Source organism: Camarhynchus parvulus, chromosome 4, assembly GCF_901933205.1.
Source record: "Camarhynchus parvulus chromosome 4, STF_HiC, whole genome shotgun sequence".
Lineage (NCBI taxonomy): Eukaryota > Metazoa > Chordata > Aves > Passeriformes > Thraupidae > Camarhynchus > Camarhynchus parvulus.
In genome coordinates, this window is record NC_044574.1 from 1293166 (window position 1) to 1315942 (window position 22777).

The 22777-nt window shown below is 54.8% G+C and overlaps 1 protein-coding gene across 1 annotated transcript; it reads left to right on the plus strand.

The window, feature by feature from the left end:
• The first annotated feature begins 375 nt into the window (after window positions 1-375).
• On the plus strand, window positions 376-22116 carry LOC115903649 (cytochrome P450 26B1). Its single transcript, XM_030948278.1, has 6 exons — window positions 376-804; window positions 2603-2827; window positions 16409-16684; window positions 17693-17848; window positions 20051-20332; window positions 21694-22116. The coding sequence occupies exons 1-6, from the start codon at window positions 601-603 to the stop codon at window positions 22084-22086; spliced, it is 1536 nt and encodes a 511-aa protein (XP_030804138.1). The 5' UTR covers window positions 376-600; the 3' UTR covers window positions 22087-22116.
• Window positions 22117-22777: the final 661 nt, after the last annotated feature.

The window sequence follows — 22777 nt, forward strand, 5'->3', positions numbered from 1 at the left end:
CCCCTCCTTCTGGTGTGTGTGGCTTTGCCTTGCAAGCGAGCGAGAGCCAGAGCATCTGCAGTTGGACTTTTTGGGGTCTTTTTTCTTTTTTTTTTCCGCCACTCCAAGATTTTTCTTTTTTCCATTTTTCCTTCTTTTTAAATTTTTTTGGTTTTTTGCTAATTTTTTACCCTTCGCCTTTTTCCCCTCCTCATCATCACCCCCACCCCATTTTTTGAAGGAAGGGGCGCTGCTTTTCCTCTCTTTTATTTTTTTCCCCCTTTCCCTCTCCGTGCGCGCGTGGTGCTTTTTCTCCGTGTCACTCTGTCAAGTTTACCCCAAACAAGCCCAAACTTCGCAGCGAGGGGCGCAGCAACCACAGCTTTTTTTTTTTTTTTTTAAATTTTTCCTCCTTTCCCCCTCTTTCCCCTCGCCGCTTCCCCAACCTGCCAGCGCCGAGGGGGGCGAGCCGGGGCCCCCCTCGCCCCAGGACCCCCCAAGCAGCGCCGAGCGGGCGCTCCGCACTCGCCGTCCCTCCGCGCGTGTGTGTGGGTGCGAGCGTGGTGCCTGTCAAGGGGCTGTTTCTCTCCCCACCCTCCTCCTCCTCCCTTCTTTCCAAATATGCTTTTTGCAAGTTTTGATCTCGTCTCGGCACTGGCTACCCTCGCCGCGTGCTTGGTGTCACTGACTTTGCTGCTGGCCGTGTCCCAACAGCTGTGGCAGCTCCGCTGGGCTGCCACCCGCGACAAAACCTGCAAGCTACCAATCCCCAAAGGCTCCATGGGATTCCCTTTAATCGGAGAGACCTTCCACTGGCTGCTGCAGGTAAGGAGGATTCCCCGATTCCCTGCTCCTCGCCGGAACCTGGCTTGGGACCGGTTGGTTTTTGGATTTATTTTTTCCCCCCCCTCTCGGATCGGGGTTGTTTTAGGGGCTTTTTAGGGCTTTTTCTCGCTGTATTTTTTTTTTCTTTCCCGTCTTCTTTCCCTTCCGATTGCATCATGCGGCTCCTCGGCGAGCCCGGGGCGGCAGAGCCGGAGCCGGGGGAGCGGCGGGGGCGCCGCGGGAGAGCGGCCGGGCTCGGCGGGGCTGCCCCGGGCTTGGCATCGCCCCCGCGCTGCCCACCCCCTCCTCCTCCTCCTCCCTCCTCCCCTCCTCAGCCTCAATTCCTGCCAAAACCCCAAACCCGCAGCGCCGGAGCCGCGGGCGGAGGCGGCCCGGGGTGGATGCGGGGGCTCCGTCCCGTCCCTTCCGCGCTCCCGGCGCTGCTCCCGGCCCGGCTCCCGCGGCGGGGGAAGCCCGCCGAGGTAATCGGGAGATTAACCCGGGATTAACCTCGCTAAACGCCCAACAGCGGCGGGCGGAGCGGGATCCCCCCCGCGCCGCTGGGCGGCTGCCGAAAAATCGGGGGGAAAGGGGGAAAAAAATCCCCCAGGAGGAGAGGCAGGAGGCGGCCGAGGGGTGCTCGGCTCCGGGGGGAGCCGCGGGACGGGCTCGGGGCGCCCCGGGGCTCGCAGCATCCCGGGAGGGAACCCCCGAGGCGAAGCCGCCGCGCCAGGGTTTCCCCTTCTCTCCTCCCAGCAGCAGAAAGAAAAAAAAAAATTAATTATAATAATCAAAGGAGGATGCTCCCGCCCTTCATGGCCGCAGCCGGCGGCGGGGCAGGACAGCCCGGTCCCGGCGGGGACAGCGGCGGCGTCCCCCGGTGTCCCCTCCCCGCCACCGCCGGGGAAGCCCCGGCACGGCGGCCCCGCTCCGCCGGCCGCCCCCGGCGCCGAAGGGGTTAACGGCACGCTCTCAATAGGGCTTTATTTTTTAAAGAAATTTATCAGATTTTTACAGGGGGACCAGAAAAGGGTTCTCGCTTTTCCACCAGGCTCCGTCCAAACACAGTCCAGGGCTAAAAATACAAAAATTTTGTATAAATTGGACTCCATTCGCAACTTGTGCCGCATAAAGGTGCTCTTTGTGCTGCCCTGGAAATGGTGTACAAATAACTCTTTATTAATGCCACAAAAAGGACTTTAATTATATTTACGCAGATCAAGAAACAGGGTCACCTGAACATCTGAACCTCACAACCGCGCTTTTGTTTCAAAATAAACACCCGCGCTCCCAGCCCGGCGGCGCGGCCGCGGCGCTCGCAGCGCCTCTCCCCGCTCGCATCGCCAGGGGGTTTTTTTTTTGGGGACCCCCCGCTATTGCTGCGGCTCCGGCCGCCTCTCTCCGCCGACAAAAGCCCCTGGAGCATGTGGGAAAGTTATTAAAGTCCCTGAAATCTGGAGATTTACTTAGGCAAAGCGCTGCCTTTCTCGAGTAAAATCAGCCCGAGCAGCGAGGAGGGAGGGGAGAAAAAGAGGGGAAAAGAAAGAGAGAAAAAAGAGCGAGCGGGGAAAAAGGGGGAGGGTGTGAAGGAGGGGGGAAAGGAGGAAAAATAGGAATATGTGTAAAAGTGATAGGGGAGGTAAAAAGGGAGGAGGAGGAAGGGGGAGGAAGGCACCGACCCCCGCCGGGCTGCGGGGAGAGCGGGCGGGCTGGACGCGGGGTGACCCCAATGCCCCCCAAAATTCCGCCCCGATTCCCGCCCGTCCCGTCCCATGCCAACCCCTCGGCACCCCCGCAGGGCTCCTGCTTCCAGTCCTCGCGGCGGGAGAAGTACGGGAACGTGTTCAAGACGCACTTGCTGGGGCGGCCGCTGGTGCGGGTGACGGGCGCGGAGAACGTGCGCAAGATCTTGATGGGGGAGCACCACCTGGTGAGCACCGAGTGGCCGCGGAGCACGCGGATGCTGCTGGGCCCCAACACCGTGGCCAACTCCATCGGCGACATCCACCGCCACAAGAGGAAGGTCGGTGACCCCGCTTTTTTCCCTTCCTTTTTTTCCCCCCAATTTTTCCTTCCCCTTTCCTTTTTCCGCCCGTTTTTCCTCCTCCTCTCCTTTTTTGTCTTATTGTCCTCCTGCTTTCCTTTTTTCCCTTCGTTTCCTCCCCCTTTCCTTTCCCCCCTCCTTTCCTTCCTTTTTCCTTTTTTCCCTTTCTTCCCTTCCCCTTACCTTTTCCTCCTACTTTCTTTCCCTTTCCTCCTACTTTCCTTCCCCTTTCCCTTTTCCCCCTCCTTTCCTTCCCCCTTTTCTCCTTTCGTTTTTTTTTTTTTTTTTTCTTTTTTTTTCTCTTTCCTTTTCTCCCCCCTTTTCTCCTCCCTTTTCTTTTTCCCCCTCCTTTCCTTCCCCCCTTTTCTCCTTTCCTTTTTCCCCCCGTTTTTCCTCCCCCTTTCCTTTTTCCCCCCTCCTTTCCTTCCCCCTTTTCTCCCCCTCCTTTCCTCACCCTTTCCTTTTTTCCCTTCCTTTCCTCCCCATTTCCTTTTTCCCCCTCCTTTCCTGTCCCTTTCCTATTTTCCCCCCAGTTTTTCCTCTCCGTTTCCTTCCCCCCTCCTTTCCTCCCTCTTTCCTTTTTCCCCCCTATTTTTCCTCCCCCTTTCCTCCCCTTTCCTTTCTTCCCCCTCCTTTCCTCCCATTTTCCTTTTTTCCCCCCACCTTTTCTCCCCCTTTCCTTTCTCCCCCTCCCTCCCTTCCCCTTTCCTTTCTTCCCCCCATTTTTCCTCCCTCTTTCCTTTTCCCCTTCCTTTCCTTCCCCTTTCCTTTTTTCCCTTTCCTTTTCCCCCATTTTTCCTCCCCCTTTCCTTTTTTCCCCTTGTTCCTTTCCCCTTCCCTTTTCTCCCCCTCCTTTTCTCCCCCTTTCTTTTTTCTCCCCATTTTCTCACCCTTTCCTTTTTCCTCCCTCTTTTCCTCCCCATTTCCTTTTCCCCCCTCTTTCCTGTCCCTTTCCTATTTTCCCCCCAGTTTTTCCTCTCCGTTTCCTTCCCCCCTCCTTTCCTCCCTCTTTCCTTTTTCCCCCTATTTTTCCTCCCCCCCTTTCCTCCCCTTTCCTTTCTTCCCCCTCCTTTCCTCCCATTTTCCTTTTTTCCCCCCACCTTTTCTCCCCCTTTCCTTTCTCCCCCTCCCTCCCTTCCCCTTTCCTTTCTTCCCCCCATTTTTCCTCCCTCTTTCCTTTTCCCCTTCCTTTCCTTCCCCTTTCCTTTTTTCCCTTTCCTTTTCCCCCATTTTTCCTCCCCCTTTCCTTTTTTCCCCTTGTTCCTTTCCCCTTCCCTTTTCTCCCCCTCCTTTTCTCCCCCTTTCTTTTTTCTCCCCATTTTCTCACCCTTTCCTTTTTCCTCCCTCTTTTCCCTCCCATTTCCTTTTCTCCCCCTCCTTTCCTTCTCTTTTTTTCTCCCGTTTTTCCTCCCCCTTTCCTTTCCACCCTCGTTTTTCCCTGACCTTTGCTTTTTCCCCCTCCTTTCCTTCCCCTTTCCTTTTTTCCTCCCCTCCTCTTTAATTTTATTCCCTTTTCCCCCTCTTTATCCCTCCCCCGGGCACGCTGATCCCTTGAGGAATTCCAAGGTGGCTCGGGATGGGGTGGGATGTGGGGGGGACACTCGTGTCACCCCGAGCCCCCCGCGATGGGGACATGAGTGACAGGGCTCCTAAAAGGGCCATGGGGCACAAGGGGGGGACCCCACGGATTGTGACCCCCCCACCCGGACTGCAGGGACACCCCAAAGGGGCTTTGGGTGGAGGGGGGTGGTGCTGAGAGCTTCCTGGGATTTCAGGGAATTCGGGATGAGGGTGGGGGGTTCTGGGGTGAAGCGGTGGTTTGGGGGGTGCTGAGGCCTTTTTGTGTCACCCTAAGGTGACACCAACCTTAGAGTCCCCGATCTGGCGGTGCTGGGACCCCTTTTGTGTCACCTTAGAACCCCCAGATCAGCCTGGTTTGGGGGTGCTGGGACTCATTTGTGTTACCTTGAGGCAACATCCCCAGATCTACCTGATTTGGGGGTGCTGAGCCCCTTTTGTGTCCCCCTGAGATGACACCCCCAGATCAGCCTGGTTTGGGGTGCTGGGACCTGTTTGTGTCACCTTAGAATCCCCAGGGCAGCCGGTTTGGGGTGCTGAGCCCCTTTTGCGTCCCTCAGAGGTGTCAACTCCACCTTAGAAACCCCAGGGCAGTGGGTTTGGGGTGCTGGGACCCTTTTGTGTCGTCCCCCCCTCAGACCACCAGCCTGGTTTGGGGGTACTGAGCCCCTTTTGTGTCCCCTTGAGGTGACATCCCCAGATCAGCCTGGTTTGGGGGTGCTGGGACCCATTTGTGTCACTTTAGAGCCCCCAGGGCAGCTCGTTTGGGGGTCCTGGGACCCTTTTGTGTCCCCCTGAGATGACACCCCCAGGGCAGCCAGTTTGGGGATGCAGGGACCCATTTGTGTCACCTTAGAGTCCCCAGGGCAGCCGGTTTGGGGGTGCTAAGCCACTTTTGTGTCCCTCTGAAGTGACGTCTCCCCTTCTCAGAGCCCCAGCTCGGTTTGGGGGTGCTGAACCCCATCAGAGGAGGGGACAGGACAGTCCCCATGTCCCCGCTGCTGCAGGGCTGGTGGCAGTGCTGGCGTGGCTGTCACACCCCATGGGCTCTTTCCCAGCAGGATCTGGGCTGGGAATAATTTGGGATGAAGTGGGGGTGTGACACTGTTGGGGACACAAGGCCGTCCCCATCCCTGCCCCAGGGCCGTGTCCCTGCTCCAGCAGCGTTTCCTATTTTGGAGGATTTTTGCAAAATCCTTTCCAAACCTCCGAAAATTCCTTCCCTCCTTTCTCCTGGGGGAGATGTCGGGAAACCAAGCAGCACATGACACCCTTTAGTCACAACGCCGAGGAGTGACACCACGGGAAAAGCTGAGCCTGTCCCTGCCCCAGACCAGGAGCAGCTCAGCCCCTCCACTTCTGGGGTTTTCTCTTAAAAATGGAGATGGTTTTCCTGCCAAGGGGGTGGTGATGGGGCTGCCGACATCCAGGAGGAAAATTGGTTCATTCCCTACCCAAGGAGGGTTCATTCCCTATCCAGGGCAGGTTTATTCCATGTTCAAGGAGGGTTCATTCCCTATCCAGGGCAGATTCATTCCCTATCCAGGGCAGATTTATTCCCTGTCCAAGGAGGATTTATTCTCTATGCAAGGAGGGTTTATTCCTTATCCAAGGAGGGTTCATTCCCTGTCCAGGGCTGGTTCATTCCCTATCCAAGGAGGTTTTATTCCCTATCCAGGGCTGGTTCATTCCCTGTCCAGGGCAGGTTCATTCCCTACCCAAGGAGGGTTCATTCCCTACCCAAGGAAGGTTCATTCCCTATCCAGGGCTGGTTCATTCCCTATCCAGGGCAGGTTTTATTGCCTATCTAGGACAGGTTTATTCCCTATCCAGGGCAGGTTTATTCCTTATCCAAGGAGAGTTAAGCAGGATCAGGCAGAGATCTGCAGGTGCCCATTCCCGGCTCCTTTCACCCTCCTGCACCTCTGGATTATGTTTTTGTTCATCCAAAGTGGCCTTTGCTGGCCTGGATAAAACCACGGAATTCCGGCCTCGGGAGCGGGCCCAGGGGACTGTGGGTTATGGGGTCATGGAAAAGGGAGGCCTGACCCCTGTGGGATCCTGGTGGCTTTGGGACTGGCACCAGGGCTGGGCTGGGCACAAACCCGGCAGAGGTTTCCTCTCTCCTCCGCAGTTCTTCCTGCTGCTCTCACTCCCGGGTTTTTCCTACTGGGAAAAACCACGAGGCCAACCCTAAACTCTGAAACCCAAAGCTTTCGGAATGTTCTCGGTCCCAAAGATCTCCTCAAAGCCCTTTCTGCATCCTGAGTGGATGTTGGATGTTAGGAAGGAATTGTGAGGGTGGGCAGGGGCTGGGCTGGAATTCCCAGATTTGCTGTGGCTGCCCCTGGATCCCTGGCAGTGCCCAAGGCCAGGCTGGGATGGGATTTGGAGCACCCTGGGACAGTGGGAGCTGTCCCTGGCCGTGACAGGGAGTGGAACTGATGATCTTTCATGCCCCTTCCAACTCAAGCCATTCCACAATTCCATGACTTTTGGCATCACTTTTCATTCCAAGCCCGCAAGGCACCTAATTCCTAATTCATTCCTAAATCCCAATTAACTCCTAAATCCTAATTCCTGCACCAGGGGTGGCCAAAAGCCTCCCGAGCTCAGGAATTCCAGCAAAACCCTGTCCCAGGATAACCCCGGCTCCTTCTCCCGCTCCTTGGTGCTCCTTGAGCTCCCACAAACTCTTTTCCCAGGATTTGGGACACTCTGGGAGTTAATTCTTTTTTAAGTTTTCCCTTTCGTCAGCTGGAGATTGAGTCCAGCGTGCCCAGCTCTGGAATTCGGGAGTTTCAGCCTCATTTCTTCCCTCCATCTCCTGCTGATCGCTGCTCTTGGGAGCCGAGCGCCTCCCACCCCACCCAGCCTGGGCTGATCCCGATTTAGGGAATCCTCCTCTCCCTAAAAACCCATCCCCGAGCTGCACTCGGAGATAGGCTGAGCCTGCCTCTAACGAGGTGAAAATCGATTATTTTGTTCTTATAAACATTCCAAGGCGCTGATTAAGGCTGTTCCTTCAGGTGTGGCCTCTTCGGATCTCGTTAATCCCGAGTTTTTGTTGCTCCGCGGCTCCGACTTCCAGCTCCCCCCACCCTGAAACTCACAGAGCTCTCAAGAGAAAGGATTTGGACCTAGGGCGAGCTTAAATCTTAAACCGAGCCTGAGTTCTCCTCTTGGCCCGCCAGGGAAGTGAGGGAAGGGCTTGGAAAGGCAGAAATTTCCACGGGATTCCCCAGTTTCCACGCAGTGAGGGCGCTGCCCTTGAGAGGTTCATGGAAAGATTTGGAGCAGTTGGAGGCTCCATGGAGAGAGGATTTCCTGGGAAATCTCTGTGGTGGGTGATGATCCAGGTTAAACCACAGTGGGGTTTCCTGGTGTTCCGTGACCTCTCAGATTCTGGGATTTGCTTCATCTCCGAGCTCGAACTTGTTCCTTCCCAATTCCCCGATCCTGCCAAAAAATTGATGCGGAATTCCTCACCTGGCGCAGGATTTTGGCCAAAATGAGGAAAAGCAGAGCGTGGAACCCACCTCTGCGGCCCTTCCAACCATTTGGGATCATCTCCAGCTCTTGTCCACGGCCATAAATCCCCCTCATCTTCCCCAAACCCCCGAAAACGGAGCAGCGTTTATTTCCAGCAGCGTTCCCTGGCAGCCGCTCCGTGGTCTCCAGATTGTCTCTGGGATGTGGAGATGAGCTCCAAACCCAACATGTTCCTGCAGGAGGGTTCTGGGATCCTGCCAGGGATCAGCTGCTCGCTGCAGCTTTCCAAGGAATTTCAGCTCCTCCGCGGAATTCCGGGATCAGTGAATTCCCGCTGGATGGCACTTGGGTGGGATCAGAGATAGGGTGGGACGATCCAGGTGTTGGAGCTCTTCTCTCTTTCCTGTTTCCATGTCCCAGCTGTTTTTTGGGATCTTTATGGGTTCGTTATCCCATTCCATGTGGAATATCCAGAAGTATTGATCCCGTAGGTGAGGGATTCTGAGATGCAGGAGGTGCTCAGGAGGACCCCAATCCTCACCCTATGGAAGCTTTTTCCCATCCCAAATTTATCAATTTTCCCCTCCAGGTGGCTGTCAAAATTCCTATAAATTGGAGGAAACCTCCGTGTTTTGGGGAATGAAGTTACAGAGAGGGAATGGCAGGATATGGAAGCAGCTTGGGGCAGGGATGGAAGGCTGGGAACAGGGAATTCCTGGGGCAGGGAATGCCTTCACTGCAGGCACTGAAAATTCCTATAAATTGAGGGAAACCCCCCTGTTTTGGGAAATGAATTCTCTGGGTTTGGGGTCAGCCCGGTGCAGGGATGTGGGGCAGGATGGAGGGCTGGGAATGGGGAAAATTCCTGCCCTATGGAATGGCTTCATTGCAGATGTCCCCAGCGCTGGCTCCAGCCTTGGCCAGGGACAGGGCTGGGTGACCAGAGCAGTCTACAAGGAATAAACAACAGCAAATCCAAACTCCTCTCCCACTTTTCTGGGATATTTATCCCGGCAGGGCCGCTCCTGCTGCTGGATCACGGAGTTTGTGTTGATGTTGGAGAAGGATCTGGGCCACCCCTGCTGGAGCCGGAGCTCCACAGTGGAATTTTTGTCTGGAATCTCCTCCAGGATCCTCAGAGGAGTGACCCTGGTGGCTGAGCAGGGTCTTTGCTCCGGGTTTTTGGCGGCAGATCCCTGTCCCTGCCTGCCCTGCGATGGATCAATGTCATCCCATGGGACTGGAGCTCCTGCTCTCCTGCTGGATCTCCCTGGGAAGGGTTGGTGGGACCATTTCAGCTCCTGCTCCATGCTCCGGGGGTCTCCCCATCCCACTCTTGTCCCACCCTGGCTCTTCCCTCCATCCTTGTCCCATCCAATCCCATCTTGACCTCTTCAATTCCCATTTCCACCCAGAAAACCCCAGATTTTGGGAGTGTCCATTCTGGGGCGAAAGGAGCCGTAATGAGGGCAAAACAAACCCGATCTTTGGGATCCTGCAGCCTCTGCTTTTATGGGATCTAATTCCAGCAGGAAGTTGGAATTCAGTGCTCCTGTGCCTGCAAGGCATCCTGGGGGAGAAGGAAATGGGGATTGGGAATGACCAGGACGTGGCATTTAGGGTTTAGGGCAAGTCTGAGCAGCGCCGAGGGCCAGGAAGGAGATTCCCAGGATGTGCAGGGAAAGTGGGATCAGGCTTTCCTCGGGATCACCCAGCTTGGCAGGAGAGCGCCGGGCTCGTGCTCCAGCAGAGCCGTCCCAAAATAGGCACAGCCGGCTCAGGAAAAAAAAGAAAAATTAAATTTAAAAAGGCAAAGATGGAATAAAATAAAAGCAATCCTTGGGATTGCTGGGGACACATCCAGGGATTCCAGGAGGGAGCAGCAGGGGCGGCCCTGGTTTGTCTCAGTGTCCAAAGCTCCATCGCTCATTAACACACCGCAATTAATGCTCTGCCTCCGAGGCACGCAAGTGTTGAGCTCATTAGCACCGAGTGGAAAGGTCCGAGGCTTTCATATCGTTTGCGAGGGGATTAAGAGCACAAAAGGGGCCATAAATTTACGGGCAAATATAAACCAGCTGCTGGGGGGGAGGGAAGGATCGGGATGGGGGAGAGGGCTGCGGGAGGAAGGAGCAATGGGAGGTGGAGGAATGGATCTTTTCCTACAAAAAACCCTGGACTGAGGTTGTTAGCAGGGTGTTTTTTTAGGGTTTTTAGGATTTTTTTTCCAACCTGGACTGAGGTTCGTAGCAGGGCTTTTTTAAGGGTTTTTAGAGTTTTTTTTCCATGTCTATCCAACTCTCCCAGCCTATTCGTGTTGGAATAGAAACCATCCCAATCCGTCAGAGCCAGCTCTCAAAATTATACCAAACAGGCAGAATTCCAGCTGCCATCAGCTCCAGCACCTTCTCCATGCCCCGGGAGCCTCAATCCATGGGCAAAAGCCTCTGGAGCAGGGAAAACCTCCCATGGATGGAGCAGGGAAAACCTCCCATGGACGGAGGATGGCAAACCTCCCATGGATGGAGGATGGCTCCTGCTCCCGTTCCAGGAGAAGAATTCCTGGGTTGGGTTGGCTCCTTGACTTTAGACCAGGCAGTGCTGTCATCTCCAGGGGTGTAAATCCAGAGTAATTTTAATTACTTTAATCAGTTTTAATCCAAGGGATTAAAAAAAATTTACCGGTTTTAATCTAAAGGATTAAAAAAAAAAAAGGCAAATGGAGGAGCTCCTGGCTAAAACACGAATTTTGGGGGATTTCATGGTGCTCTCCATCCCAAAACCCGCCACGAGCTCCAAGCCTGCTGTGCTGGCAGAGCAGGATTGTGGCTGTGGGATAACCTGGGATCCCCAGATTTGGATTTTCTGCCTTCCAGGGTGGCAATTTTTGGGTGTCTTGGGAGGGATGGAGAAGGTGAAGCCCCTCCTTGGGCAGCAGCTGGGTGGAGCTGCAATCCAGGCTCCACTTCCAGAGGGACGGGGAGCGAATCCCAGGGATGTCAGGGAGTCAGGATCCATCCTGCACCGTGGTCCCTTTGTTTTTTCCATCCGTCCTCCCAGGCAGCTCAAGGAACCTCCTCATTTGTGGTATTCCATTTGTCCCTCTGGTGGTAACAGAGCTCTCCATCACTTCCCAGGTGGAATTTTCCCCACGAAATCTCTCTCACCTGCTGGTTCTCCAGCTTCCTTCTCCTTGTAGGGTTGGGATCACCTTGTGGGGTCACCTCAGCCCCTGTCCCCTCCTCCCTGGAGGAGCTTTAACCTCGCCTGGTCTGCAGGAGCTCCTCAGGTGTTCGCTCATCCCACAGAGGCCTTGCAATCCTTGGGATTTCCTTGGAGGAATCCCTTTTCCGAGCTTCTTTCCCTTATTCCTGCCACGAGACCGTGCATGCTCTGGAAGGGGTTTTTATTCCTTTGGGATGAAGTGGCTGCACCATGGATTGGGAATTTCCCACTCATCCCCTCCTGAGTGTGGCCACCTCTTGCTCTGCTCTGTTACCAGTTCCTGGAATTCTTGGCAGGACCAAGGACTGGTTTATTTTTAAGTCTGGCTTTGTCTCTAGGAGAATCCCTGCTCTGGGATTCTTAAATCCATAGGGATCCTTCCCTTCTGTCCTCTCTCCGTGCTCCAGGAAAACCCATCGGCTCAGTAAAAACCGGGATTTTCCTCCTGGTATTTCACTTCCCCCCATTCCCTGGGAAAGCTGTTCTCCTCCTCCTTGTCTCCAGGGATTCCTTCATGCCCACACCACGGGCAGTGATCCATCACCCATTGGGATAGCCCATCCCGGGGCTCGGAATTAGGTCTCCGAGGTCTCTTCCAACCCAAACCATTCCGCAATTCCCTGAGGAATGAGAGCTCCGACCATGCCCGCTGGGTTTGCGGGATTCTCCTTCCCCGTGGCTCCATCCACAGGGATCCCAGCTGGATCCTGGCGGGCTGATCCCACCTTTCTGATGCCCCTTCTCTGGACACAGCTCCCGTTTCTTTGCCAGGACATCCATGGATGTGGGATCCTTCTCCCTCCTTGAGGAGCGTAAGGTGAATTTTATTCTCCTTTTTCTCCATAAATAAAAGGGAGAGGACGCTGGGAGCAGCATTCCCAAGCTGATCAGTCCCGGTGCCATTTGGTACCCCCAGAAATGCGGCCGAGAAGCTGAAATTTCTTGGTGGAATTTTGCTGGGGATGGAATTTTTGGGAGACTCAGGCAGTTTTGCAGAGGGGCTGCAGAGGCTTGGTCCTGGCTCTCGCCCACAGCCCTTTTAACTTCTCAGCCTTGAAAATTCGGGATTGAAAGCAAGGCCTTAAAGGGTTTGGGATCGAAAGCAGGGCCTTGAAGGGTTTGGGATTGAAATCCTCTCATGCCATGCGGGGGATTTGTAGGAGAGATTCTTGAACATGGGGATTTTTGAGTTGTGGGGAAATGCAGATCTTGGGATTAATTTTATTCTGAATTTGACTGGAAATGCTGGAGTTGGGACAGCCCTCGAAGGTGCATCATGACATGACCTGAGGATCCGAAATGATCCTTCCATTTTTTCCAGCAGATCTTTTTTTTTTTAGAATCATTCAAATTTCAGTGCAAGTGCCTTTGGCAAAGGCAGCTCATTCCTTTGAGCCTGGAGGCTCCAGCTCCTGTTCCCAGACTCCTGTTGGAGGCTGGAGCGTTCACGAGAGCCTGGATTCCTCCAGGATGGAGCCTTCCATGTGCTCCATTTCCAAAAAAACGAGGGGGAGAAAAGGAATCAGTTCTTTGCTGTGTGCAAAGGCTGAACCTTTTATAAACAGTGTCCGGGTAGGAATGGGATTTTTTTGAGTTTTCTCTCCTTTTGTGGTGCCTTTCCAACTTTTTTGCTGTGTTTTCCCTTTGTTCATGCTCCCAGTACCAGCATGGCCTCTTGCCCATGAACCACCTCCAAAAATATCCCGGTTTCCAATCCCGCTGGAGCACGGGAATGGGCTCTGGAGAGGGGCAGGCATCCAGGATAACGTGGCGATGGCACAGGGCTGGGACAAACGCAGCCTGGCCTTTGGAAATGTGGGAAGAGTTAGGATGAATCCAGGTTGAGATGTTGCTTTGGATGCTTCCCGACGTCTCCTGTCGGCCAAACCTCCGGCAGGTGCCAAACTGGTTCCTGAAAGCATTTGCAGGCTCATCCCGCCTCCCTTTGGTCGGGCCAGCGGCTCCAGGCTGGATGGGATGCAGGTGGCTGATCCCAAATTTTCAGTTTTCCTCCTGGAGGGTTGGAACAGAAAGCTCCATTCCCTCTTTTGGGAGCCAGGTGGGAGCAGCGAGGGGCCTGGAAATCATGGATGGCCAAAGGCAGGGATTGGTGATGGTGCTTCGGGTGGGAAGGAGAAAGCCACGGAAAACGTGGTACCTCACATCCCAACCAGGTATGGAATCACTGCTGGAGCTCACGGAATTCCCTCAGTTCCCTGGCTGTGGTTTAAGGATGAGGCTGGGGCGTTCTCCAGCTGGGGCTAGGGACATTTTGCTGTCATGTGGAGCTGGAGCTGAGGCACTGGGAAGGCATTTTCTGCCTTGGGAAAACCATAAATCCTTAAATATCCTTTTTCCACGCAAGGCAGAGTGGGAAGGTTCCAGCTGAGCTCGCTGGGTGGTGGGGTGTCCATCAGTGAGGGTGTAGGATGGAAATGAGCGCCCTTGGATGGAGCAAATTCCCAGATTTAGCTCTTTTGGGACATACCCCAACATGGAAAAAACTCTTTCCAGCGTCCCCAAAAAATCCTGGCCCTGCTGCGAGCCCTTGTGGCTGCACCACAGCCGGGCTGTGGCATCTCAGGGTTGACAAAGCTGAACTTAGAGACGATTTTGCCTCTTGGTAGCTCTGGAACAGCTTTTCCTCGCCCCGATTCTCCTCGGCTTCGCCTGGATTCGCTCCTGGAGCAGCCGAGCCGCTCGGCTCCACTTCACTAGAGGGCGCAGGAATTTTAGGCTAGGAACGTTCGTCGGGGAAAGTTGGCCGCCTTCTCCTCCTTTTTAATCAACTGGAAAGATGCAGGGTTGAACTGGAGGTGACTGGAAGGGGATCCAGACTTGTGTCTGGCCGGGGAAGGATCTGCTGACATGTGGGATTAGACGGAGCAGCGCGGCCGGGGCTCGGGCCGCGCTCGGGAGCTCCAGGGAGCCGCCGGCTGGAGGAGCCTCCTGGCCCGAGGAGAGCTCCCAAAAATTGCGGAGAAAGAACAAAATCCCCCTCGCCCCCGGCGCTTAACCTCCCCCCTGTCAGGTCTGTGCTGATCGCATAGGGAGGGGTTCGGTTTTCTCTTCCAAAGGATCCCCCCCTTCTGTTCACACCAATCCTTAGGACAGGGTCTTTCCTCTTGGGAGCCTGGCTTGATCCGGGGGTGTCGATCCTGCCCCCCACACCTCAGCAGCTGTTTTGGGACCAGAGGCACATCTGGGACTGAGTCCTACTTTAGGGAGCAGGGGATCCCCAGGTGCTTCTCCTGTGGGGGATGCCGGGGAAGGACCAGGCCAGGAGCCCCCAAAGGTCACCTGCACTGGGGTGGTGGCCCCAGTAGGGATGCAGACCCGGTGCTCCTAAAGCAGAGGTTGTCCCCTCATTGCCCCTGCTTCCAGCTGGGGAAACTGAGGCGCGGGGAATGTTTCAGGACATTCACTGGGAGACTCTGTCCTTTTATTCCAAGTTGCTCAGCATGGATGAAGGGCAGGTGAGAGCTGGATGGGGACGCAGCAGTGTCCCTTTGCCAGGTGGTCTTGTCCCATCCCTGTGGAAGAGCTCACGGATCCTGGCTCTGCATCAAACCCGGTGTCCTGCTCTTGGACACAGGAACTGTCCCTTCTCTATTCCCTTCCCCGTTCCCTTCCCCGTTCCCTCCCAACCTTCCCCACACAGCCGAGGGTCTCAGATTTACCCCCTCCAGCTTTTCCTGCCCGAGCAGCAGCTTTTTCCAGCAGAAAAAGCCTGAACGCCGCTGCCTTTCCCGGCTCTGCATGGATGCAGGCAGGAGGCGGCCGCCCCGTCCCGCGCCCTCGCCGCGCTCTCGCTCCCTGCTGTTCATTCATTCATTCATTGATTCCTCCTCTCATTCATTCATTCATGCCTCGGCTCCGTGCGGCCATCCGGGGATGGCTCCCTGTCCCCAGGCTCGGATTCCCTTCCCTGTCCATCCCTTCCCATCCCGGGATTTCCGCGGGCAGCTCCGCGCCGGGCCCGCTGGGTTTCACTGGGGGCTCAACCCGGGGCTCTGTGAAGCGGCTCTTGTGGAGGCTCCTGCGCGGAGCTGCGAGAGGGGACAGGGGTGTTTTTTCACCAAACAGACTCCCAGGGAACGCCGGGCATTAGCAATGAGGGGTCGCAGCCAGGAAAATATTACCTTTCCCTTGGAGTGCTGACTGCGGAGGAAATTCTCACATTTACAGCTCCGGCGAGCCCGGCGCTCATGGAAAAGAGGGGGCGGCTTTGATTTCGCTCCTCTCGGTGGGTTGATAACTTTGGCAGCCCCCCCACCTCGCCTCCATTCCCGCCGGGAAGCGGCCACCGGTGGAGGCTCCGGCGCGCAGCTCCCTCCTTGGAATCCTGGTTTAATTGGATTTTCCTGGAGGCCTGCGGTGCGTGTGCGTCCTGCCCCGTGCGTGTGTGTAGGTTAATAAAAAATAAACAAACAGCACTTTTCCCCCCTCGCTCGGCGAGGGATGCGGCGGGAATGCCGAATGAAAGCGCTGCTGTGTCGGGAAGGGACATTCCTGGCATTGCTGAGCTCCTCGGAGCGGGCCCGGGCCCAAATTGGAGGAAAAAAATTGGAGTAAGGAGCCGTTAGCGTGGGGGACCTGGGGAGGCCCAGTCCTGCTCACTGTTTACTCGCAGGGCTTAAATTAACGCTGGCTGCTGACATCAGGAATTTTTTTTTCCCCTGGTTTCCCAAGGAAATGAGCCGAGGGCGATCGCGGCCTCTGCGTACGTGCAGCGGCTCTTCCCCGCTTGAACTCCTGTCGGAGTTCAGCCAGACTCCACGGAGATCCTAAAGGCTCCAAAATAATTATTTTGCTTCGTTTTGCATCCGTGGAGAAAAAGAAAAAATAAAAGAAGGAAAAGGTGATGGAGAGGTAGGAGGAATTGTCAGTGCTTCCCGTTGGGAGAGTTGTGTTTTCCTGTTGTGTTTGTCCATGTTGGATGCTGGAGAATCCCTGTGGAAAAGGTGCATTAGTGACACCCAAACCACGGGACGAACAGAGCTGGGATCCTTTGGACATGGAAATGCGGCTCTGTCCCTCCTGCCACACGTGGGATGGAGGAATCCCTCCCATCCTGGTTTGCTCCGTTATTCCCCATCACTTGTGATGGTCGTGGTGGGAATCTCAGGGAGAGCTGGTGTTTCTGGCAGCTTTTTTAGGAACAGGATGAAGAGCTTGGAATGGCAAAACCCCCCTGTAGGACACCTTGAACAAGTCCATGTGTGCTGGGTCTGTGGACAAACCTCTCCTCTCTGTTTCCCGTAGGTTTTCTCCAAGATTTTCAGCCACGAGGCTCTGGAGAGTTACCTGCCCAAGATCCAGCTGGTGATCAAGGACACGCTGCGGGCGTGGAGCAGCGAGCCCGAGCCCATCAACGTGTACCACGAGGCGCAGAAGCTGACGTTCCGCATGGCCATCCGCGTCCTGCTGGGCTTCCGCATCCCCGACGAGGAGCTCGGGCGCCTCTTCGAGGTCTACCAGCAGTTCGTGGAGAACGTCTTCTCCCTGCCCGTGGACCTGCCCTTCAGCGGCTACAGGAGGGTGAGCTTTGGGGCGGGTTCTCTACGCTGATAGCGCCAATTAATTAGTGGGAGGTGATTAATCCGCACCTTTCTCCGTTTGTGGTGGGATTTCTCATCCTCTGACCTCAAGGGGTCTGTTTCGGGCCACAATTCCTGATTTTGTGGAGAAGGCAGAGGGAAAATGCATTCCTTGATAACAGGAAATAGTCAGGACTTGCCCAGATTTAATTTGTGTTTTTCCTCATTAGCCAATTTGCCTGTGCTTTTTTTACTTTGTGGGACCCTTCTCCTTTTAATTCCCTTGGAGTGAAACAGGTCCTTGTAATTCCAGGAGCTAAAACAGATCCCTGTAATTCCCAAAACTAAAACAGGTCCTTCTAATTCTTGGAGTATTCCAGTTTTTATGATGAAAGACAAAAAATCAAAGCAGGACAAAAATTGAAAACATAACAAAAAATAGACAAAAAATAATATTTTTTTTCCCATGGGCAATTTTGATAACAGAAATACGGGGGTTCAATATTTATTTTTCTGACATCCCTGCATTTTTTTTGTTATTGCTGTTTGCCCATGGGAATGATTCCGTCCCCTCGGAGCCCGGAATCATTCCCAGCAGCAGGTTAGCCCCGAGCAGCTGCACTCCCGTAGGAATTGCTTTAGTGGGACCAGGTGATCAAATTGCTGGGGAAGGGGATTCTTTGGGATGAATGGGCTTTCCTTTGAGAGACGATTTTCCCAGGGATTTCCATGCATCCCAGGAGGAGCCGGGGGCTGTGAACCGGTGCCGGACAGGGGCTCCCAGCCCAGACCCGTCATTTACACCTAGGTGTTGATTACTCCTTCTGTGATCTCCCCCACTCCGGCTTTACTCCTGCTGCCCAGGGGACACCTCCAACACCTTCACACCCTTCTTTGAGCCTCTGCTTTTATGGCCCGGACCTGTCCTGAGCACGTCTGCAGCTCCTGGGATGGGCAAGGTGGTGCTGCTGGTGGTGGCGTGGTCTGAGCGCTTCCTGCTCCTCCACAGGGAATCCGGGCCCGGGAGACGCTGCAGAAGGGGCTGGAAAAAGCCATCCAGGAGAAGCTGCAGAACACGCAGGGCAAGGACTACGCCGACGCCCTGGACATCCTGATAGAGAGCGGGAAGGAGCACGGCAAGGAGCTGACCATGCAGGAGCTGAAGGTAAAGCCCTTCCCTGCGGCCACCTTGGGATTGTTCTGCTCAGGGCAGGGCCTTCCTGGAGGGAAAAGTGAGGGATGATCCCAGGAGGAATTTTTGGGGCAGACGTGAGAGCTGGGGGACCACAATGTGTTTGTTGGTGGGTCCTGGTGTGGTGAATCCAAACCAGTTGCTTTATTCATTTGCTGGTTGTGCCCAGCCCTTTCTACCGAGCGTTCCATGGAATCATTAAGCTTGGAAAAGGCCTCCAAGGTGACCAAGGCCAAGATCCGTCCCCACTAAACCATACCACAAAATTCCACATCCACTCAGTTTTTCAACGCTTTGAGGGATGGTGACTCCATCACTGTCCCAGGCAGCCTTCTCCAACGCTTGGCCCCTCTTCCAGGAAAGAAATTTTTCCTGATATTCAACCTGAACCTCCCTGGTGACAACAGAAGCCTTGGCCAGCTGCATCCCCTGACCCTTCCACTTCTCCTGGTGCCTCCTTTGCAGGGCACAGGAGCCCCTCAGCAGGTTCTTATCTGCAGCAGGGCCATGGCATGCCAGGAGCCATCTCCTGGGTTTTTTGTCTGATTCTCGGAGGTTCTGTGTGAAGCTCCTCGTGGTGGCTGTCCAAGCAGTGACCTTCCAGTTAAACGTGACCAGGCTGTGGCTGCCCCTGCATCCCTGGGAATGTCCAAGGCCATTAACAACGGACACAAACTCTGCCCAGGTTTCCCTCATCCATCCTGGTGGGTGGGAAATCACCCAGGAGAATCCATCTCCCTTTGGAGGCCACGCTCCATTTTTCCCTCTCCCGGCTTCGTGACGTGATCCTTCCTCAGGTCGCTTGGCCCCTTTGCATCTTAAATCTTTGGAGCAGCTGTTTTTTGGGATCCATGCTCCATTTTTCCCTCTCCCAGCTTTGTGATGTGATCCTTCCTCAGGTCGCTTGGCCCCTTTGCATCTTAAATCTTTGCAGCAGCTGTTTTTTGGGAGAATACGTGGCTGCTCCATCCCTGGGAGCATCCAAGGCCAGGTTGGACAGGGCTTGGAGCACCCTGGGACAGCGAGAGGGGTCCCTGGGGTTGGAACAAGGTGATCCTTAACTTCCATCCACCCCAAACCATTCCAGGATTCTGAGGCCAGGCTGGAAATCTTTTGGGGGGAAGAACACCCTGTGGCACCTTGAGGTGCTGAGGTTGGTGGCCCCTTGTTGGAGCCCAGGAAATTCGTCTGGCTGCCCTGCAGGACTTGAGCCCCTGCCCAGGGTGCTCAGAGACCTTGGCACAGAGCCCAAGACCCCTGTGCCTTTGATTTAGCCCTTAGTAGAATGATAGTGAATTAATCACAGGGTGAAAAAATAGATTTTTGGGGTTTTTAGAATGGGGGTTCAGGGGGCAAGATGGAGGGATCTGGGTGTGTCCAGCCTTTCTCCTTCTTCTTCTTGGCCTCCATCTTCTGCTGTGATGGTGGCACTTTTAGATTAGTTTGGAGTAGAAGCTCACTGTCTAACACAGGTGATAGGTATTAAAAAGCAATTGTAAATATTGTGCACATAATTTTTAGTATAAAAAAATAACACCGCCCGGGGGCGAGCAGAGTGCCTCTGACTGTCTTGCTGAGCAGACCTCAGCAAGTCAAAAGAAAAAATTTTATAGATAAGATACAATAAAAAACCTTAAAACAGAGAAATGGAAAGCTCTGACTCCTCCTTTGAGCGCCAAACCAAGAAAAGAGACTTTCTAACATATCTCAAAGTCACTCTGACCAGCTAAATTCCCAAAAGATCCTCTGCCCCACCCCTGTGTGTGACGGCGCTCACAGGGGCTCAGGTTGAGGGAAGAGACGAGGATCTGACTCCATGTTTCAGAAGGCTTGTTTTATTATTTTATGATATATATTACATTAAAACTATACTAAGAGAGTAGAAGAAAGGATTTCATCAGAAGGCTAGCTAAGAATAAGATAGGAAAGAATGATAACAAAAGTTTGTGGCTTGGGCTCTGTGTCCGAGCCAGCTGGGCTGTGATTGGCCATTAATTAGAAACGTCCAAGGTGGGTCAATCACAGACGCACCTGTTGCATTCCACAGCAGTCGATAATCAATGTTCACATTTTGTTCCTGAGGCTTCTCAGGAGGAAAAATCCTAAGGAAAGGGTTTTTCACAAAAGCTGTCTGCAACACCCGTGTCTCACCCTGCCCTTCCTGCCGCCCCCCAGGACGGCACCCTGGAGCTCATCTTCGCCGCCTACGCCACCACGGCCAGCGCCAGCACCTCCCTGATCATGCAGCTCCTCAAACACCCACGGGTGCTGGAGAAGCTCCGTGAGGAGCTGCGGAGCAAAGGGATCCTGCACAACGGCTGCATCTGCGAGGGCTCCCTGCGCCTGGACAACATCAACGGCCTCCAGTACCTGGACTGCGTCATCAAGGAGGTTCTGCGGCTCTTCACCCCCATCTCCGGCGGGTACCGGACGGTGCTGCAGACCTTCGAGCTGGACGTGAGTAGTGCCGCACCCCGAGCTCCCCAAAATGGCCCAGCTCACTTGAGCCTGGCTTAGAGGAGACCTCTGAGGGGATAAACGGAGTCCTGCCTAATTGAGTCCTGCCTAATTAAGTCCTTCTCCCAGGCAACCAGTAGCAAGATAAAGGGACGCAGCCTTAAGCTGCACCAGGGGAAGTTTAGGTTGGATTTAGGGAAAATGTTCTTCCCAGGAAGAGTGGTTGGGCATTGGAATGGGGTGAGGTGGTGGAGTCGCCATCCCTGGAGGGTTTTAAGCCTGGATGTGGCGCTCGGTGCCACTGTTTAGTGGATGAGGTGGTGTTAGCTCACAGCTTGGGCTTAATGATCTCAAAGGCTTTTCCAGCCTAATTAATTCCGTGGTTCCGGCAGTGGGATTTGCTCCAGATCCAGCAGTGATGGGATGTGGAGCGAGGGGTGCGTGGAGCTGTCAGAGAGCAGACGGGTGTGATGCTCCAAAGCCCAGCTCGTGACAGTGACGCCAAGTTCTGAGCTGGGGTGTGACAGGGGAAAGGTTTACGGCAAAGGGCATCTCCAGGCTGCTGGCTGACAGGCGGATTAGTCACCACCATGGCTGGAATTTCCTCCCAGCAAAACAAAATCTCAGGAGCTGCCTTGTCACTGTAAATCCTCCTAATGCAGTGGTTTGAGTCAGAGACCTTTTAAAGTGCTCAGGGGATGATAAATCCACCCCATTTCTCATCGCCCGGGCCCCGACGTGGGTGTTGGGTGTGTGGCGCTGACAGGCAGCGGGGTGTGGGATGCTGTGGGATCCTCTGGGATGCTCTGGGATGCTCTGGGAAGGGCTGCCTGATGTGTGGGGCACGGCACGGGAGAAGCTGCTTCCCCTGCTCAGCACCACAGGATTCCTGGTAGGCAGATCCTGCCAGTGACCACAAAGCAAATAAATGGATGGATCATGCCACGAATCCTTGGGATGGAGGGAGGAATGAAGCCAGGATCTGCATCTCTTTGTGCTCTGCTGTCTGGCTTTCCTTTAAATCTGCATCACATTTGAGGGATAAACCCAAAAGAAATGGGAATAAGCAGGGAAAGCTGTGCGGGTGCTGCAGCCTGGCACAAATTGCCCAGGGATTGTGGATGCCGCATCCCTGGAAGTGTCCAAGGCTGGATGGGGCTTGGAGCACCCTGGCATAGTGGAAGGTGTCCCTGCCTGTGGAGGGAGGTGGGACAGGATCAGTTTAGGGTCCCTCCTGAGCCAAACCATTCCATCATTCCTGGGAAACAAAATTCCTTTATCTCATCCCCCTGCTCGCGCTCCCTCTCCAGCAGGATTGACCCACTCTGCTCTCCTCTCCTCCCCTTCCCACCTCTCCGCAGGGTTTCCAAATCCCCAAGGGCTGGAGCGTGATGTACAGCATCCGGGACACCCACGACACCGCTCCCGTCTTCAAGGACGTGGACGTCTTCGACCCCGACCGCTTCGGGCAGGGCCGGAGCGAAGACAAGGAGGGCAGGTTCCACTACCTCCCCTTCGGAGGAGGCGTACGGACCTGTCTGGGCAAGCACCTGGCCAAGCTCTTCCTCAAGGCCCTGGCCATCGAGCTGGCCAGCACCAGCCGCTTCGAGCTCGCCACCAGGACTTTCCCCAGAATCACCCTGGTGCCCGTGGTCCACCCGGTTGACGGACTCAAGGTCAAGTTCTTCGGACTGGATTCCAACCAGAACGAGATCCTGACGGGCACAGACGCCATGCTGGGGGCCACCGTGTAAAGCCCGCGCCGCCGGTGGCGCCAGGGACGGGCGGCCGGGGGAGGCAGGGGTGGGGTGGGGGCGAGGGGATGGACAGCGAGGGGAGGAGAGAGGGATGAGAGGAGCTTCTCCACGGCGCTCACCTCCGGATCGGGACTGCTTTTCCAGCAGGGAAGCTGCCGGAAGCGTTTTGCTCTTCCCGCGGGACGCGGAGAAGGTCGGGGCGGCGTCGGCGTCTTGTTTCGTCGGGAAGGAGGAGGAAGATCCGCAAAAGCCGAGTCGAGCTGGGATGGCCGACCATACACAGTATCTAATTATTATAAATATATATATATAAATATCTATAAAACACTTCTGCTGCCAGGAGGAGAAGGCCCGACTGCGGGAAAGGCTTGGGAATCAGCCGAGGGTCTGAGGTCTGGTGTCCCGGGGCAGCTCTGGGGTGACCTCTGACCTTTTTTTTTTCTAAGCAGTGTTAAATTAGCTGGTGATAACAGTGTTTTTGTGTTTTTTGAGGTGGTTTTTTTTTTGTTTTTTTTTTTTTTTTTAATTTGTTTGGTTGTGTTGTTTGTTCCGGGGCGTTGGAGCCTTTCCTTGGCCGGGGGGAGACAACGCTGCCCATTCCCAGCCCCTCTCCCGCTGGTGCCGGGGCAGGCTGGGGAGGAGGAGGAAAGAGGGTCATTTCCCTTCCCAAAAACCCCTCCTGTGGTGT

What these genes read in the sequence shown, in the direction of transcription:
- LOC115903649 (XM_030948278.1), top strand. Translation starts at nt 601, where the DNA reads ATGCTTTTTGCAAGTTTTGATCTCGTCTCGGCACTGGCTACCCTCGCC. An exon ending in CCTTCCACTGGCTGCTGCAG is followed by an intron (nt 805 to 2,602) that starts GTAAGGAGGATT and finishes GCACCCCCGCAG; the next exon opens with GGCTCCTGCTTCCAGTCCTC. An exon ending in TGCAGACCTTCGAGCTGGAC is followed by an intron (nt 20,333 to 21,693) that starts GTGAGTAGTGCC and finishes ACCTCTCCGCAG; the next exon opens with GGTTTCCAAATCCCCAAGGG.